We start from the raw sequence: 18,061 nt of genomic DNA, 5'->3' as shown, positions 1-18,061 counted from the left end.
GGTTTCGTCTGATATTTTTTTAAATAAATGACAGATCACTGTCCAATAGGAGCTGGCTTTGAGAGCCGGTTGACCAATAGGATTTCGAGGTAGGCGGGACGTGGTCGTTTCACAACACAATGATAAGAGCCGGGACGGGTTAGACCAGCCCGGACTCAAACATGATCATAACATCTGCATAAGACGGTAAGTGTTTTTTATTGATTTATTTTTGTAGTTTTACTCCATTCGCCGATATACAATGAGACAAATTAAGATGTCGTTTTATTTGCGTGCGTCTTGCATGGAAAGTTGCGCTCTCACGGCTGCCCCAAAACAATGTCAGCTTACTTTGTGTGAGACTGTGCCCTTCACTGCATTAATGTACACGAGTTAGTGAAATATCCATCCATTACATACCGCACAAATACATAGATATAATGTAAACCTGGAATGATCACGAGGAGACCAGCCATGTGTTTTGTAAGGCAATATAATGTATATCCACATACATCCATCCATTTCATACCGCTTGTCCCAAAGATATTGAAAATTAAATTTTTTATTATTTTTCAAAAAATCTTTTATTTTTTTCTCCCTAGAAAAAGACTTATATTTTCAAATAGACGCCATCTATTTGTCATGTGTTTTTGAGACAATATTCACAAATATACTGTAAAAAAATAGTAAAATGTATATATTTTTTAATCAGTCAAATATTTTTTCCACAAATAAGATTCATGGTGAGTCCAACTAGACGCCGTCTATATGTCGGGTGTTTTGGAGATAATATTGTATATTGATTTTTTTTATTTTTATGTTTTATTATAGGAGCAGTTGACAATTAATTAATCTGAAAATCAATTTTTTTTGTGATTAATTTTTACATTACGTACAATAAAACTGGTTTTGTTGAATACAATGCTTAAATGGCCGATTAAAAAAAAGAAAAAGATTTTGGATTTTTTTTTTATTACATTTTTAAAAATAATCGTTACAAATAAGAATCGCGATTAATCAGAAAATCTATTGATTATTTTTAAACCCCTAATAAACACCTGTGATCAATGTTTATATTACTTACAAAAAAACTGATTTTGTTTAGTAAGATTCTTAAACGGCCAGTTGGAAAAAAAAAATAGATTTTTGTTTAATCGATTAAGACTCGATAAAAATAAAAGTCTCGATTAATCAGATTTTTTTTGTGATCAATTTTTATATCACGTACAATAAAACTGGTTTTGTTAAAAACAATGCTTAAATGGCCAGTTTTGAAAAAAAAAAAAGATTGTAGATTTTTTTGGTCATTAATTAAGAATTGTTACAAATAAGAATCGCGATTAATCGGAAAACCGATTTTTTTGACTACCCCTAATAAACAGCAGTGATCAATGTTTATATTACCTACATTAAAACTGATTTTGTTTAGTAAAATTCTTAAATGGCCAGTTTGAAAAAATAAAATAAAAAACGATTTTAAATTTTTGAATCGATTAAAATTCAATAAAAATAAAAGTTGCGATTATTCAGATTTTTTAAAATTGTTTTTGTGATAATTTTTTATTTTACTTACAATAAAACTGCCTTTGTTAAATACAATGCTTCAATGGCCGATTAAAAAAAAAAGATTTTAGTTTTTTTTTTCATTGATGAAGAATCGTTACAAATAAGAATCGCTAACAATCAGAAAACCGATTTTTTTACCCCTAATAAACAGCTGTGATCAATGTTTATATTACCTACAATAAAGCTGATTTTGTTTAATAAAATTATTAAATGGCCAATTTGAAAAAAATTAACAAAAAAAAAACGATTTTTGATTTTCTTAATCGATTAAGAATCGCTAAAAATGAAAATCGCGATTAATCTGATTTTTTTTGTTTTTTTTTGCTACAATGAATTTTCATATTACTTAAAATAAAACTGGTTTTGTTAAATACAACACTTAAATGGCCTGTTTGGGAAAAAATAAAAAATATTTTAGATTTTTTTTAATTGATTAAGAATTAATACAAACAGGAATCGCTATTATTTTGAAAATATTTTTTTTAAACCCTAATAAACAGCTATGATTAATGTTTGTATTACTTACAATAAAACTCATTTTGTTTAATAAAATTCTCAAATGGCCAGTTTGAGAAATGTTTATTAAAATAAACAATTTTTGATTTTTTTTTAATCAATTAAGAATCGATAAAAATAAAAACAAATGAACTTATTTTTGAAAATTATTTACAAATATAAATTTTCAAGTCTTATTTTGAGAACATTTTTGACAGATTTCTTTTATATATACACACACACACACACACACATATATATATATATATATATATATATATATATATATATGTATATATATATATATATATATATATACATATATATATATATATATTTATATATGTGTATATATATATATATATATATTTATATATATATATATATATATATATATATATATATATATATATATATATATATATATATATATATATATATACAAGACCGTCTCAGAAAATTTGCATATTGTGATAAAGTCCTTTATTTTCTGTAATGCAAGTAAAAACATGAAAATGTCATACATTCTGGATTCATTACACATCAACTGAAATATTGCAAGCCTTTTATTATTTTAATATTGCTGATTATGGCATACAGCTTAAGAAAACTCAAAAATCCTATCTCAAAAAATGTGAATATTTCCTCACACCAAGTAAAAAAAAAGATTTATAACAGCAAAACAAAATCCAACATTTGAAAATGTGAATTAATGCACTCAGTACTTGGTTGGGAATCCTTTTGCAGGGATTACTGCATCAATGTGGCGTGGCATGGAGGCAATCGGCCTGTGGCATTGCTGAGGTGTTATGGATGCCCAGGATGCTTCAATAGCCGCCTTTAGCTCATTTGCATTATTGGGCCTGGTGTCTTTCAGCTTCTTCTTCACAATAACCCACAAATTGTGTATGAGGTTCAGGTCAGGGGAGTTGGCAGGCCAATGGAGGACAGTAATGCCATGGTCAGTACACCAGTTACTGCTGCTTTTGGCACTGTGGGCAGGTGCCAGATCATGCTGGAAAATGAAATCATCATCTCAATAGAGCTTTTCAACAGGTACAGCTTCAATAGCCGTATTCCCATGGTCAAGCCACTCCTGAACTCTAGACAATGGAAGATCCCTCAGTCAGCAATGGTTTAGGGAGCCATGTCAGCTGCTGGTTTTGGTCCACTGTGTTTCATCAAGTCCAGAGTCAATGCAGCTGTGTAACAAGAGTTGTAAAGCTCTATGGAGATGATGATTTCATTTTCCAGCATGATCTGGCACCTGCCCACAGTGCCAAAAGCAGCAGTAACTGGTGTACTGACCATGGCATTACTGTCCTCCATTGGCCTGCCAACTCCCCTGACCTGAACCTCATACACAATTTGTGGGTTATTGTGAAGAAGAAGCTGAAAGACTCCAGACCCAATAATGCATTCATATATATATATATATATATATATATATATATATATATATATATATATATATATGTGTGTGTGTCTTGATTGGATTATCCAGAGAATAGTGCTCGATACCGTGGTAGAGCGCAATATGTATGTGTGGGAAAGATCACAAAACTACTTCATCTCTACAGAACTGTTTCATGAGGGGTTCCCTCAATCATCAGGAGATGAAAAAAATAAATAAATAAAAATCTCCTGATGATTGAGGGAACCCCTCATGAAACAGTTCTGTAGAGATGAAGTAGTCTTGTGATTTTTCCCGCTCATACATACATACATATATATATATATATATATATATATATATATATATATATACATATATATATATATATATATATATATATATATATTTATATATAATTCCCCCCCCAAAATAAGACTTCTAGTATGATCAATGAGACCACATCTTTGTGTGATGCCGAGGTGCATCCATCTTTTTAAAGTAACTGCCAATTGTCCTATAAATAAACAAATACAATACAATACAAAACAATTTGTTTTTCAGATTATATAATGTGTATTCACAAAACTATTGAAAATTGAAAAAAATCAGTAAAGTATTTTTTTCTTCAACCAAAATAAGACTTGTAGTAGGATCATCTAGACATCATCTATGTGTTTTTTGAGATGATATATTGTTGTTTTTTGAGATGATATATTGTATATTCACAAAGGTATTGAGAATAAAATGTCCACATTTTTTCAAAATCAGCAAAATATTTATTTAAAACAGAAAGTAAAAACTGGAGTAGAACCAAATAGCCGCCATCTATGTTCCGTGTGTTTTTGAGACTTGATTAAGCGTCATCTTAAAGTTACTGAATTCTAACAATGTAAAATATTTATGAAAAAAAAAATTCAAAACCATCATCCAAAATGATAAATGTCGCAGTCTTTAAAATTAGACCAGCAACATAATATCTGATTTTATTTTGAAGTTATGGTTTATTAAGCATTTGTGATGCAGGTGCTTTGACTTTGTAGACGCTCCCTGAGAACTGCTGCAAAGCCTTTCATCAGAATCATCTTTTATATTCCTGCTCCGGTGTTGAAAAGCGGCTTGTAGCTGGTTGCCTACACCACAGTGGTTAGAAAGAAGTCTCACTTCCATTTTCAGTTTTGGTCCCAATAACGTGGAATGTGGTGGACTCGCAAGAAGTCCTTCATCCCCTGCCTGTTGTTTTGCTGGCTGGCTTCTGTTTGGAAGAAGTCCTTCATCCCCTGCCTGTTGTTTTGCTTGCTGGCACCTGTCTCCGCTGCAGGGTCAGGATGAAGGGTCTTTACCTGGTAGAGCCGGTGGTGGCCCTCTACGCCTTCTCCACCTACCTGTGCTACCCGCTGGTGCAGCAGTTTGTGTACAGGCGGCTGTGGGACGAGCTGACCAACAGCAGCTACCCCGTCACGTCCACGCCGTGCGCCTCCAACGCCAGCAACCAGTCCGACTACTCTCAGGTGAGTCGGACTTGTGAACTTGGCACAGACCCGCACGCTCCAAAATACAAGTTTGTTCCTGGTGTGTTTGGGGCTTGTAGGTGTTTACTCAAACTACTTAGGTAAACATGCACCCACTAACCAGGGACAACCATTATTGAATAGAATAGAATAGAGTTTTATTGTCATTATTGCAATGAACAGGTTCAAAGAACAACGAAATTGGAGCAGCTCCTCCTAAGGTGCATATACAATATGGTAGTATAAATGGTACAAAAAAAAAAAAGATAGAGATGACAGATGTATCTATGTATATGTATATGTATATGTATATGTATATGTATATGTATATGTATATGTATATGTATCCACACAGATGCATATCTGCATGCATATGAATACATATACACACACATACATAAAACATTGTTGCACATTGTAGTCCGAAAAAATAGAAAAACATTTAAACATGACACATGAGGACATGATGGACATATTGTGCTCACTCAGTGCCTGTTTAGTGCTACTATGGCTCTTGGGTAAAAGCTGTTTTTTAGTCTATTGGTGCTGGCTTTTAGCACCCTGTAGCGTCTGCCTGAGGGTAGCAGTTCCAGGTGGCTGTGCCCGGGGTGGAATCATCCCTTTTGTCGTCTTTATCAGCTGCATTGCACCACAAAGTAACAAAATTAAAAAATAATAATAATGAATTATAAAAAATAAAATTATACACATATATATATATATGTGTGTGTGTGTGTGTATATTATGTGTGTGTATATATATATATATATATATATATACACACAATATACAGTTTGTATGTATACTGTATTTATGTGTATAGGTGTATATGTATGTATATATGTATGTGTATATATGTGTGTATATATATACATATATATGTATATATATATACATATATATGTATATATATATATATATATATATACATATATACATACATACATATATCCATCTATCCATCTTCTATATATGTATATGTGTATATGTATACATGTGTTTATATGTATGTATATGTGTGTTCATATTATATATATATATGTATGTATGTATGCAAATGTGTGTGTGTATATATGTATGTATTTATACATATATTATATGTATGTATATTTATATGTGTATATACTGAATATATATATATATATGTGTGTGTGTGTATGCATATTTTTATGTATATATGTATGTATATATATATATGTATGTATGTATATACATATATATAAATATATATGTATTTATATATATATATATATATATATACATACACACACACACAAACATATATATTTCTCTCTCTCTCTATATATATATATATATATATATATATATATATATATACATATATCTTTTTTTACCCTTAATTGTGCTTCTTTTACCTTTTATTTGCCTTCTGTTGATCTTTTTTTGGTTTCTATTGACCTTTTATTTATCCTCTCTCATCTTTTATTTACTTTCTATTTACCCTTTACCTTTTTTTAAAATATGTTTTACTGTCTATTTAACCTGTTTAACCTTCTTTTACCCTTCATTTACGTTATTTTACCTTCTATTTCTTATTTTCATTTTTTGACCATTTATTTACCTTTTTAATTTACCTTTTGTTTACCTTCTATATAAGAAGGTAAAGAAACCCACCTGTTATCACCATATCTACCTGTTATTATCTTCTTTTCCCCTCATTTCACTTTCTACTTACCTCATTTAACCTTTTTATTTACATTTGACCTTTTATTTACCCTTTACATTTTTATTTACCATCTATTTAACTTGTTTTACCTTTGTTTATCTTCTTTTAACCTATTACCTTTTCATTCTTTTACCTTCTAGTCAACTTTAATTTAATGCGGTGGGGATATTTAAACATTTGTTTCAGTTAGACTCTTTAAACGAATAATCGAAGAAACAAAATATAAATCGAATTTATAAAAATAAATCAATTTAAGGTGGCGGCCTTACTTATTGTCAGGCCACTTTAAACCAAGCCAGGGATCGTGTGAAAATGTCAATCATCTTGTTTGCCTCAGTAAGCGGTATATGATCAATACTTGTCAATCAATAACAACTCCAAAAGGGCAGTCCAATAATTATCAAAAGGTCAACTATCGTATCTGTCTAAGTGCCCTTTGGCACATTAACCACAAAAGAAGTTTTTTTTTTCCACCTTGTTCACTTTTGCTCCGTTCTGATCATGAAGCAATAAAATAAAATAGATTTGTAATTTTTTTTAATTGATTAAGATGTGTTACAAATAAAGATCGCGAATAATCGGAAAATTGATTTTTCTTGATACCCTTAATAATCAGTTGTGATCAAATGTTATATTACATCAAATTAAAATGGTTGTGTTAAAAAAAAAAAACCTTGAATGGCCAAGTTTAAAAAATACAATAATACAAAACATTTTTTTTTTTTTTTTTTTTAATCGGTTAAGAATCGTTACAAATAAGGATCGCGATTAATCGGAAAATTGATTTTTCTTGATACACTTATTAAACAGCTGTGATCAATATCTATATTACTTAGAATAAAACTGATTTTGATCAATTAAATGCTTAAATGGCCAGTTTCTAAAAAATTTGATTTTCAATAATTTTTTTGTCCGATTAAGATTCGTTACGAATTGTAATCACGATTAATCTGAAAGTCGATGTTTTTGACACCCCTAATAAACAGCTGCAATCCATTTCTATATTACTTAAAATACAAATAGTTTTGTTTAAAAAATGTGTGAATTACCAATTTGAAAAATGAAAAATATATATTTTTTAATTTTTTTAATCGATTAAGAGTTGTTACGAATAAGGATCGCGATTAATCGGAAAATCTATTTTTTTTGATACCCTTAATAATAAGCTGTGATGAAATTATATAGTACTTAAAATTAAAATGGTTGTGTTAAAAAAAATTGTTTGAATGGCTGGTTTGAAAAATAAAAAAATACCAAAAAGTTTTATTTTTTTATTTAATCGGTTAAGAATCGTTACAAATAAAGATTGCGATTAATCTGAAAATCGATTTTTCTTGATGCCCTTAATAGACAGCTGTGATCAATATCTATATTACTGAAAATAAAACTAATTTTGTTCAATTAAATGCTTAAATAGCCAGTTTCTAAAACATGTGATGTTTAATAGTTTTTTTTCGATTAAGATTCTTTATAAATAGTAATCACGATTAATCTGAAAGTCTAAGTTTTTGACACCCCTAATAAACAGCTTCGACCATTTTCTATATTATTTAAATTACAAATGGTTTTGTTTGGAAAATGTTTAAATGGCCAATTTGAAAAATTAAAAATGTATATTTTTGTATATTTTTAATTAATTAAGAATTGTTACAAATAAGGATCGCGATTAATCAGAACATCGATTTTTGTTGATGCCCCTAATAAACAGCTGCAATCCATTTCTATATTACTTAAAATACAAATGGTTTTGATTAATTAAAGGCTTGAATGTCAAGCTTGGAAAAAACAAAAATTAAATCCGAATTTAGATTTTTTTTAATCGATTAGGAATCATTACAAATAGTAATCGCGATTAATCTGAACGTCGATGTTTTTGACACCCTAACAAACAGCTGCAATCCATTTCTATATTACTTAAAATACAAATGTTTTTGTTAAAAATGCTTAAATGGCCAATTTAAAAAATAAATAAAATAGATTTTACATTTTTTTTAATCGATTCAGAATTGTTACAAATAAGGAACGCAGTTAATCGGAAAATCCATTTTTCTTGTTACCCTTGATAATCAGCTGTGATCAAATTCTCTAGTACTTAAAATAAAACTAGTTTTGTACTATTAAATGCTTAAATGGCCAGTTTGTAAAAAATGGGAGGTTTATCTATTTTTAATCCAATTAAGAATCGTTACAAATAGTAATTGCGATTAATCGTGAGTAATCTTTTTGACACCCCCAATAAACAGCTGCGATCCATTTCTATATTACTTAAAATACAAATGGTTTTGTTTAATTACATGCTTAAATGTCAAGTTTTGAAAAAAATAATAATTCGAATTTAGATTTTTTAAATCGATTAAGAATCGTCGCAAATAAGAATTGTGATTAAACTGAAAGGCGATTTTTTTTTCACACCCCCCATGAACAGCTGCAATTAATTTTCTATATCACTTAAATTGAATATGGTTTTGTTAAAAAAAAGTTTGAAAGATGAAAAAAATACAAAAATAAATTTTTGATTTTTTTTAATCGATTAAGAATTGTTACAAATAAGGATCGCGATTAATCGGAAAATCCATTTTTGTTGATGCCCTTAATAAACAGCTGTGATCAAATTCTATATTACTTAAAATAAAACTAGTGTTGTTTATTAAAATGCTTAAATTGCCAGTTTGTAAAAATTTTGATTAATATCATAAACAGCTGCAATTAATTTCTATATTACTTAAAATAAAAATGGTTTTGTTAAAAAATACAAAAAAAATTTTTTTTTTTTTTAATCGTTTAAGAATTTTTTTCAAATAAGGAATTAATCTGAAAACTTATATTTTTGTATACCCTTAATAAACAGCTGTGATTAATCTTTATGTTACTTTAAATAAAACATGTTTTTCTTGAATAAAATGCTTAAATGTCAAGTTTGGAAAAAAAAAATTAAATTTGAATTTAGATTATTTTAATCGATTAAGAATCGTCGTCGAAAAGAATTGCGATTAATCTCATAAACAGCTGCAATTAATTTTTATATCACCTAAAATAAAAATGGATTTGTTAAAAAAATAATATTCAAAAATAAAAAAGTAGATTTTTGATTTTTTTTTTAATCGGAGAAGAATCGTTACAAATAAGGAATTAATCCGAAAATATATATATTTTCATACCTTAATAAACAGCTGTGATTAATCTTTATGTTACTTTAAATAAAACATGTTTTTCTTGAATAAAATGCTTAAATGTCAAGTTTGGAAAAAAAAATAAAAAAATTCGAATTTAGATTTTTTTAATCGATTAAGAATCGTCGCAAATAAGAATTGCGATTAATCTCATAAACAGCTGCAATTAATTTCTATATTACTTAAAATAAAAATGGTTTTGTTAAAAAAAAAAAAATCCCCCCCAAAAAATACAAAAATCGATTTTTTATTTTTTTTTAATCGGTTAAGAATTTTTTACAAATAAGGAATTAACCAGTTTGTAAAAATTGTGATTAATATCATAAACAGCTGCAATTAATTTCTATATTACTTAAAATAAAAATGGTTTTGTTAAAAAAATTTAAAAAATAAGAATTTTTTCCAAATAAGGAATTAATCTGAAAATATTTATTTTATAAATAAAACATGTTTTTCTTGAATAAAATGCTTAAATGTCAAGTTTGGGAAGAAAAATAAACACATTTTTGCTTGTTTTGAGTGTTGAGCAATTGAGGCTGGTGATTATTCTGCAAAATGGATGTATTTTGAGTGAAGTTGGCCCCTCCCCCCACCCAGGAAGTGCAGCGGCGGTCCTCGCTGTTCTCGCTCTACACGGAGCTGCTGTCCAGCGTGCCCTCCCTGGCGGTCACGCTGGCGGTGGTGGCCTACAGCGACCGCGGCGGGCGTAAAGTGGCCATCGTGCTGCCGCTGGCGGGCACGCTGGCGTTCACGCTGGTGCTGCTGTGCGTCTCCTACTTCCGGCTGAACGTCTACATCCTGGTGGGCGCCACGCTGCTGCCGGCGCTGTGCGGCGGCCTGGGCACCTTCCTGGGGGGCTGCTTCGCCTACGTCGCTGACGTCAGCGCCGACGGCCGGCGGAAGACGCTGCGCATGGCCGGGCTGGACATGATGTCGGGGCTGCTGTCGGGCGTGGCCGCCCTGTCCACGGGCTACTTCCTGCGGGCGGCGGGCTTCAACTGGCCCTTCCTGGCCTCCGCCGCGTGCCAGGCGCTGGTGCTGCTGTACGCCGTCTTCGTGCTGGAGGAGACCGTCCAGCGGCCGGCCGCCGACGCCGCCCGTCCGGACGAGCCGCGGCCGCCCTCGGCCTTGCAGCAGATGTTCTACGGCGTCTACCGGATGTTTGCCGGGGCCGCCCCCAAGCGCCGGACGCTGCTGGTCCTCCTGATGTCCATCTTCAACAGCTTCTCCTTCGCCTACTTCGGCGGCGCCTCCCTCTTCGTGCTCTACGAGCTCAACGAGCCGCTGTGCTGGAGCGAGATCCTGATCGGCTACGGCACGGCCGTCTCCACCTCCGTCTTCCTGACCAGCTTCGCCGGCGTGGCGGCGCTCACCTACTGCGGCGCGCCCGCCCTGCTGATGGTGCTGATGGGCGTCCTGTCGGTGGCCACGGGCATGGTCATCATGGCCTTCTCCAAAAGCACGCTCATGATTTTTCTGGGTGAGGGCACGCCTCGGACACTTCATTAGGGACACACGATATTACTACAAACGTAAACCTTGGACTGTAAACATGACCATTTACAGTAATGCACTGTAAACATGACCATTTACAGTAATGCACTGTAAACATGACCATTTACAGTAATGCACTGTAAACATGACCATTTACAGTAATGCACTGTAAACATGACCAATTACAGTAATGCACTGTAAACATGACCATTTACAGTAATGCACTGTAAACATGAGCATTTACAGTAATGCACTGTAAACATGACCATTTACAGTAATGTACTGTAAACATGACCATTTACAGTAATGCACTGTAAACATGACCATTTACATCAGGGGTCACCAAGGCGGGCACCAGGTCGCCCGTAAGGACCAGATGAGTCGCCCGCTGGCCTGTTCTAAAAATAACTCAAATAGCAGCACTTACCAGTGAGCTGCCTCTATTTTTTAAATGGTATTTATTTACTAGCAAGCTGGTCTCGCTTTGCTGGACATTTTTAATTCTAAGAGAGACAAAACTCAAACAGAATTTGAAAATCCAAGAAAATATTTTAAAGACTTGGTCTTCACTTGTTTAAATAAATTCATAGATTTTTTTACTTTGATTTTTATAACTTTCAGAGAGACAATTTTAGAGAAAAAATACAACCTTAAAAATGATTTTAGTATTTTTAAACACATATACCTTTTTACCTTTTAAATTCCTTCCTCTTCTTTCCTGACAATTTAAATCAATGTTCAAGAATTTTTTTTTTTTTATTGTGCAGAATAATAAATACATTTTAATTTAATTCTTCATTTTAGCTTCTGTTTTTTACGAAGAATATTTGTGGAATATTTTTTCAAACTTATTATGATTAAAATAAAATAAAAATATTGTAGAAAATCTGTAGAATCAAATTTAAATCTTATTTCAAAGTGTTTTGAATTTCTTAAAAAAAATTTGTTCTGGAAAATCTAGAAGAAATAATGACTTGTCTTTGTTAGAAATATAGCTTGGTCCAATTTGTTATATATTCTAACAAAGTGCAGATTGGATTTGAACCTATTTAAAACATGTCATCACAATTATAAAATTAATTTTAATCAGGAAAAATTACTAATGGTGTTCCATAAATTATTTTCTTTATTTTTTCAAAAAGATTCGAATTAGCTAGTTTTTCTCTTCATTTTTTTCAGTAGAATTTTGAATTTTAAAGAGTCGAAATTGAAGATAAACTATGTTTCAAAATTTATTTTTCATTTTTTTTCCTGTTTTCTCCTCTTTTAAACTGTTTTTTTCATCATTTATTCTCTACAAAAAACCTTCCGTAGAAGGAAAAAAAATGTATGATGGAATGACAGACAAAAATACCAATTTTTTTATATACATATATATTTATTTATTAAAGGTAAATTGAGCAAATTTGCTATTTCTGGCAATTTATGGAAGTGTGTATCAAACTGGTAGCCCTTGGCATGAATCAGTAGCCAAGAAGTAGCTCTTGCTTTCAAAAAGGTTGCTGACCCCTGGTTTACAGTAATGCACTGTAAAAAAAAAAAAAAAAGAGTACACTTTGTGGTGAAATTGTGGCGACTGAGCTTCCAGGTTGTTGTTGTTTTTTACAGTAAAAGCCAAGGTGTGATGTCATTAAAGTTAAAGTAGCAGTGATAGTCACACACACACACACACACACACACACACACTAGGTGTGGTGAAATGTGTCCTCTGCATTTGAGCCATCACCCTTGTTCACCCCCTGGGAGGTGAGGGGAGCAGTGAGCAGCAGCGGTGCCACGCCCGGGAATCATTTATGGTGATTTAACCCCCGATTCCAAGCCTTGATGCTGAGTGTCATTAGAGACTTGAATGTGTGATGTTTCCCCCCCAAGTGTAACTGTGGTGCGTCTCTCCCACAGCCAGGCTGACCATGCTGCTGTCCATCATGCCCTACTCTGTGCTGCGTGCCATGATGTCCAAGATCGTCTCCAAGTCGGAGCAAGGTGAGCGCCCAGCGTGAGGCCGTGTGGGTGTGTTGTTGTGACCTCCTGTGGCGTGTTGTGACCTCCTGTGGCGTGTTGTGACCTCCTGTGGCGTGCTGTGACCTCCTGTGGCGTGTTGTGACCTCCTGTGGCGTGTTGTGACCTCCTGTGGCGTGCTGTGACCTCCTGTGGCGTGTTGTGACCTCCTGTGGCGTGCTGTGACCTCCTGTGGCGTGCTGTGACCTCCTGTGGCGTGTTGTGACCTCCTGTGGCGTGCTGTGACCTCCTGTGGCGTGCTGTGACCTCCTGTGGCGTGTTGTGACCTCCTGTGGCGTGCTGTGACCTCCTGTGGCGTGCTGTGACCTCCTGTGGCGTGTTGTGACCTCCTGTGGCGTGTTGTGACCTCCTGTGGCGTGCTGTGACCTCCTGTGGCGTGTTGTGACCTCCTGTGGCGTGTTGTGACCTCCTGTGGCCTGTTGTGACCTTCTGTGGCGTGTTGTGACCTCCTGTGGCGTGTTGTGACCTCCTGTGGCGTGTTGTGACCTCCTGTGGCGTGTTGTGACCTCCTGTGGCGTGTTGTGACCTCCTGTGGCGTGTTGTGACCTCCTGTGGCGTGCTGTGACCTCCTGTGGCGTGTTGTGACCTCCTGTGGCGTGTTGTGACCTCCTGTGGCGTGCTGTGACCTCCTGTGGCGTGCTGTGACCTCCTGTGGCGTGTTGTGACCTCCTGTGGCGTGCTGTGACCTCCTGTGGCGTGCTGTGACCTCCTGTGGCGTGTTGTGACCTCCTGTGGCGTGTTGTGACCTCCTGTGGCGTGCTGTGACCTCCTGTGGCGTGTTGTGACCTCCTGTGGCGTGTTGTGACCTCCTGTGGCCTGTTGTGACCTTCTGTGGCGTGTTGTGACCTCCTGTGGCGTGTTGTGACCTCCTGTGGCGTGTTGTGACCTCCTGTGGCGTGTTGTGACCTCCTGTGGCGTGTTGTGACCTCCTGTGGCGTGTTGTGACCTCCTGTGGCGTGTTGTGACCTCCTGTGGCGTGCTGTGACCTCCTGTGGCGTGTTGTGACCTCCTGTGGCGTGTTGTGACCTCCTGTGGCGTGCTGTGACCTCCTGTGGCGTGCTGTGACCTCCTGTGGCGTGTTGTGACCTCCTGTGGCGTGCTGTGACCTCCTGTGGCGTGCTGTGACCTCCTGTGGCGTGTTGTGACCTCCTGTGGCGTGTTGTGACCTCCTGTGGCGTGCTGTGACCTCCTGTGGCGTGTTGTGACCTCCTGTGGCGTGTTGTGACCTCCTGTGGCGTGTTGTGACCTCCTGTGGCGTGCTGTGACCTCCTGTGGCGTGTTGTGACCTCCTGTGGCGTGTTGTGACCTCCTGTGGCGTGTTGTGACCTCCTGTGGCGTGCTGTGACCTCCTGTGGCGTGTTGTGACCTCCTGTGGCGTGTTGTGACCTCCTGTGGCGTGTTGTGACCTCCTGTGGCGTGTTGTGACCTCCTGTGGCGTGTTGTGACCTCCTGTGGCGTGTTGTGACCTCCTGTGGCGTGTTGTGACCTCCTGTGGCGTGTTGTGACCTCCTGTGGCGTGTTGTGACCTCCTGTGGCGTGTTGTGACCTCCTGTGGCGTGCTGTGACCTCCTGTGGCGTGTTGTGACCTCCTGTGGCGTGTTGTGACCTCCTGTGGCGTGTTGTGACCTCCTGTGGCGTGTTGTGACCTCCTGTGGCGTGTTGTGACCTCCTGTGGCGTGTTGTGACCTCCTGTGGCGTGTTGTGACCTCCTGTGGCGTGTTGTGACCTCCTGTGGCGTGTTGTGACCTCCTGTGGCGTGTTGTGACCTCCTGTGGCGTGCTGTGACCTCCTGTGGCGTGTTGTGACCTCCTGTGGCGTGTTGTGACCTCCTGTGGCGTGCTGTGACCTCCTGTGGCGTGTTGTGACCTCCTGTGGCGTGTTGTGACCTCCTGTGGCGTGCTGTGACCTCCTGTGGCGTGCTGTGACCTCCTGTGGCGTGTTGTGACCTCCTGTGGCGTGCTGTGACCTCCTGTGGCGTGTTGTGACCTCCTGTGGCGTGTTGTGACCTCCTGTGGCGTGTTGTGACCTCCTGTGGCGTGCTGTGACCTCCTGTGGCGTGTTGTGACCTCCTGTGGCGTGCTGTGACCTCCTGTGGCGTGTTGTGACCTCCTGTGGCGTGTTGTGACCTCCTGTGGCGTGTTGTGACCTCCTGTGGCGTGTTGTGACCTCCTGTGACGTGTTGTGACCTCCTGTGGCGTGTTGTGACCTCCTGTGGCGTGTTGTGACCTCCTGTGGCGTGTTGTGACCTCCTGTGGCGTGCTGTGACCTCCTGTGGCGTGCTGTGACCTCCTGTGGCGTGTTGTGACCTCCTGTGGCGTGTTGTGACCTCCTGTGGCGTGTTGTGACCTCCTGTGGCGTGCTGTGACCTCCTGTGGCGTGCTGTGACCTCCTGTGGCGTGTTGTGACCTCCTGTGGCGTGTTGTGACCTCCTGTGGCGTGCTGTGACCTCCTGTGGCGTGTTGTGACCTCCTGTGGCGTGTTGTGACCTCCTGTGGCGTGTTGTGACCTCCTGTGGCGTGTTGTGACCTCCTGTGGCGTGCTGTGACCTCCTGTGGCGTGTTGTGACCTCCTGTGGCGTGCTGTGACCTCCTGTGGCGTGTTGTGACCTCCTGTGGCGTGTTGTGACCTCCTGTGGCGTGTTGTGACCTCCTGTGGCGTGCTGTGACCTCCTGTGGCGTGCTGTCGCCCGACAGGCGCCCTGTTTGCCTGCCTGTCCTTCGGGGAGGTGCTGACGGCCAACGTGTCGGTGGCGGTCTTCAACAGCGTGTACGCCGCCACGGTGGGGCGACACCCCGGTCTGGTCTTCCTGCTGGCGGCAGGACTCTGCACGATCCCTGCTTTGCTGCTGTGGTGAGTTTCAAGTCTTGACTTTCTGGAAATGTACTTCTCTGGCCGCCGGAATGTGCTGATGTGTGCGCTTTGTTGCACGCTGAAGTGCTGCTGAGGGCGCCGCAACAACACCAGCAGACTTGTGGGGTCACTGACGCGGCACAAAGAATCCACAGTGAAAACACAGTCGGAGTAAACCTCGCAACCTCTAACTTTTAACCTCGTTAGTCAGAAACACGACAGGTGCAAAATGTCAAATTACATCCGGCTCACTAATCTCAATTGTCCCCTTTTATCAATCATTTCATCATTTTCAAAAGTCGATTAAATACAAATAAATGTATGTTTGTTTTTATATATATATATATATATATATATAGATTAGATTAGGTAGTACTTTATTTATTCCGTCAGGAGAGTTCCTTCCGGAAAATTAACATTTTCAGCACAATCCCATTCAAGATCAGACAAACATTACAGGGAGACAGAACAGGATCGCGGACGGGTCTGCCGACTTCCAGCGCCCCTTACAAAAAAGGTGGGATACAGGTAAACAAGGGGGGGATGGGAGAAAAAAATAGAAGATTAAAATAAAATAAAAAAATCGGTCTTAGCCTGGGCCCTGGAGAGGGGGTGCAGACTGAAGTCAAGGGAAAAAACAACAACAGCTCATAGCCATAGTACACATCCCTCTTCCATGTGTGTAAGAGGGAAACATCAAACATCAAAGAACACAGAAGACATTAAAGACATTAAAGCAGCAGATACAAGCAGACACTTCTACATACATACATGAATAAAAAGTAAAAGAAACATATCCACTGTGGTGGCCTCTGTGGTGTTCCACGCCATCGTCCGCTGGGGTGGAGGGAGCATGGCCAGAGACAGGAGCAGACCCAACAAAGCAACCAAGACAGCCGACTCCACTCTCGGCCAGTGTCCAGTCCGCATGGATGAGCGAGGATACGTCCAAGGTGACTGAGGTGTCCGACACCTGCTCACCCAGTCAAGACACCGCGAAGCCTCTCCGTCCCAGTAGCTCAGTGCTAGCTCCACAGTCCTGTCCCCTCATCCGCATCTCCTCCAGTCCCTCCAAACTCTGCAGTCCTGTCCCCTCATCCGCATCTCCTCCAGTCCCTCCAAACTCTGCAGTCCTGTCCCCTCATCCGCATCTCCTCCAGTCCCTCCAAACTCTGCAGTCCTGTCCCCTCATCCGCATCTCCTCCAGTCCCTCCAAACTCTGCAGTCCTGTCCCCTCATCCGCATCTCCTCCAGTCCCTCCAAACAGACTCTGGTGTAGCAGACACCCAGCAGCTGGTCTCCATGGCCAAAAGGCTCCCGGGAGGCAGATCCAGAAGTCCACAAAAAAACACCACAGAGGTCACAAAAGTGCCACCCCTTGTCACACAGTCCCAAAGGGTCCCAGACCAAAAGGCAAAAAAATATAATAAGACATGAAAACAAGAGGGAAACACAAAAGGATGATACAAGAGCACAGCAACAGCAGCGCCATCTTGGAGAAAAAACATATGCATTATATATATATATATATATATATATATATATATATATATATATATATAATGCATATGTATATATGTAAACCAATGTGTGTAAATGTGTCTATATATATATATATATATATATATATATATATATATATATATATATATATATATATATGTGTGTGTGTGTGAATGTGTATACATGTTCACTGGTGAGTGTGTGTGTGTGTATATACACACGCACACACACTCACACACACATATATATATGTAGCCGGTTCGATTCTGCGTTGTGTAGTTGCTTTGAAGACAAGAGGACTCTGTGGCTGCCTTTACCTGAAACAGGTGGCGTATGTATTTCTACCTGTATGAAGTATACAGGAAACAGTGCAGCGGCGTCAACACGGGACTCA

General features: G+C 38.1%; 1 protein-coding gene across 1 annotated transcript in view; it reads left to right on the top strand.

Annotated features, from left to right (window-relative positions):
* The first annotated feature begins 82 nt into the window (after positions 1 to 82).
* Positions 83 to 18,061, top strand: part of si:dkey-5g14.1 (lysosomal proton-coupled steroid conjugate and bile acid symporter SLC46A3) — an 18,824-nt gene continuing 845 nt past the window's right edge. The window contains exons 1-5 of the mRNA XM_061899350.1: positions 83 to 186; positions 4,755 to 4,944; positions 10,399 to 11,281; positions 13,195 to 13,278; positions 16,008 to 16,164. Coding sequence (XP_061755334.1) covers positions 4,762 to 4,944; positions 10,399 to 11,281; positions 13,195 to 13,278; positions 16,008 to 16,164 — 1,307 coding nt within the window. The 5' untranslated portion in view covers positions 83 to 186; positions 4,755 to 4,761. The remainder of the gene's footprint in view (positions 187 to 4,754; positions 4,945 to 10,398; positions 11,282 to 13,194; positions 13,279 to 16,007; positions 16,165 to 18,061) is intronic.

Source organism: Nerophis ophidion, linkage group LG04, assembly GCF_033978795.1.
Source record: "Nerophis ophidion isolate RoL-2023_Sa linkage group LG04, RoL_Noph_v1.0, whole genome shotgun sequence".
Lineage (NCBI taxonomy): Eukaryota > Metazoa > Chordata > Actinopteri > Syngnathiformes > Syngnathidae > Nerophis > Nerophis ophidion.
This window is presented reverse-complemented; position numbering and strand designations above follow the sequence as displayed.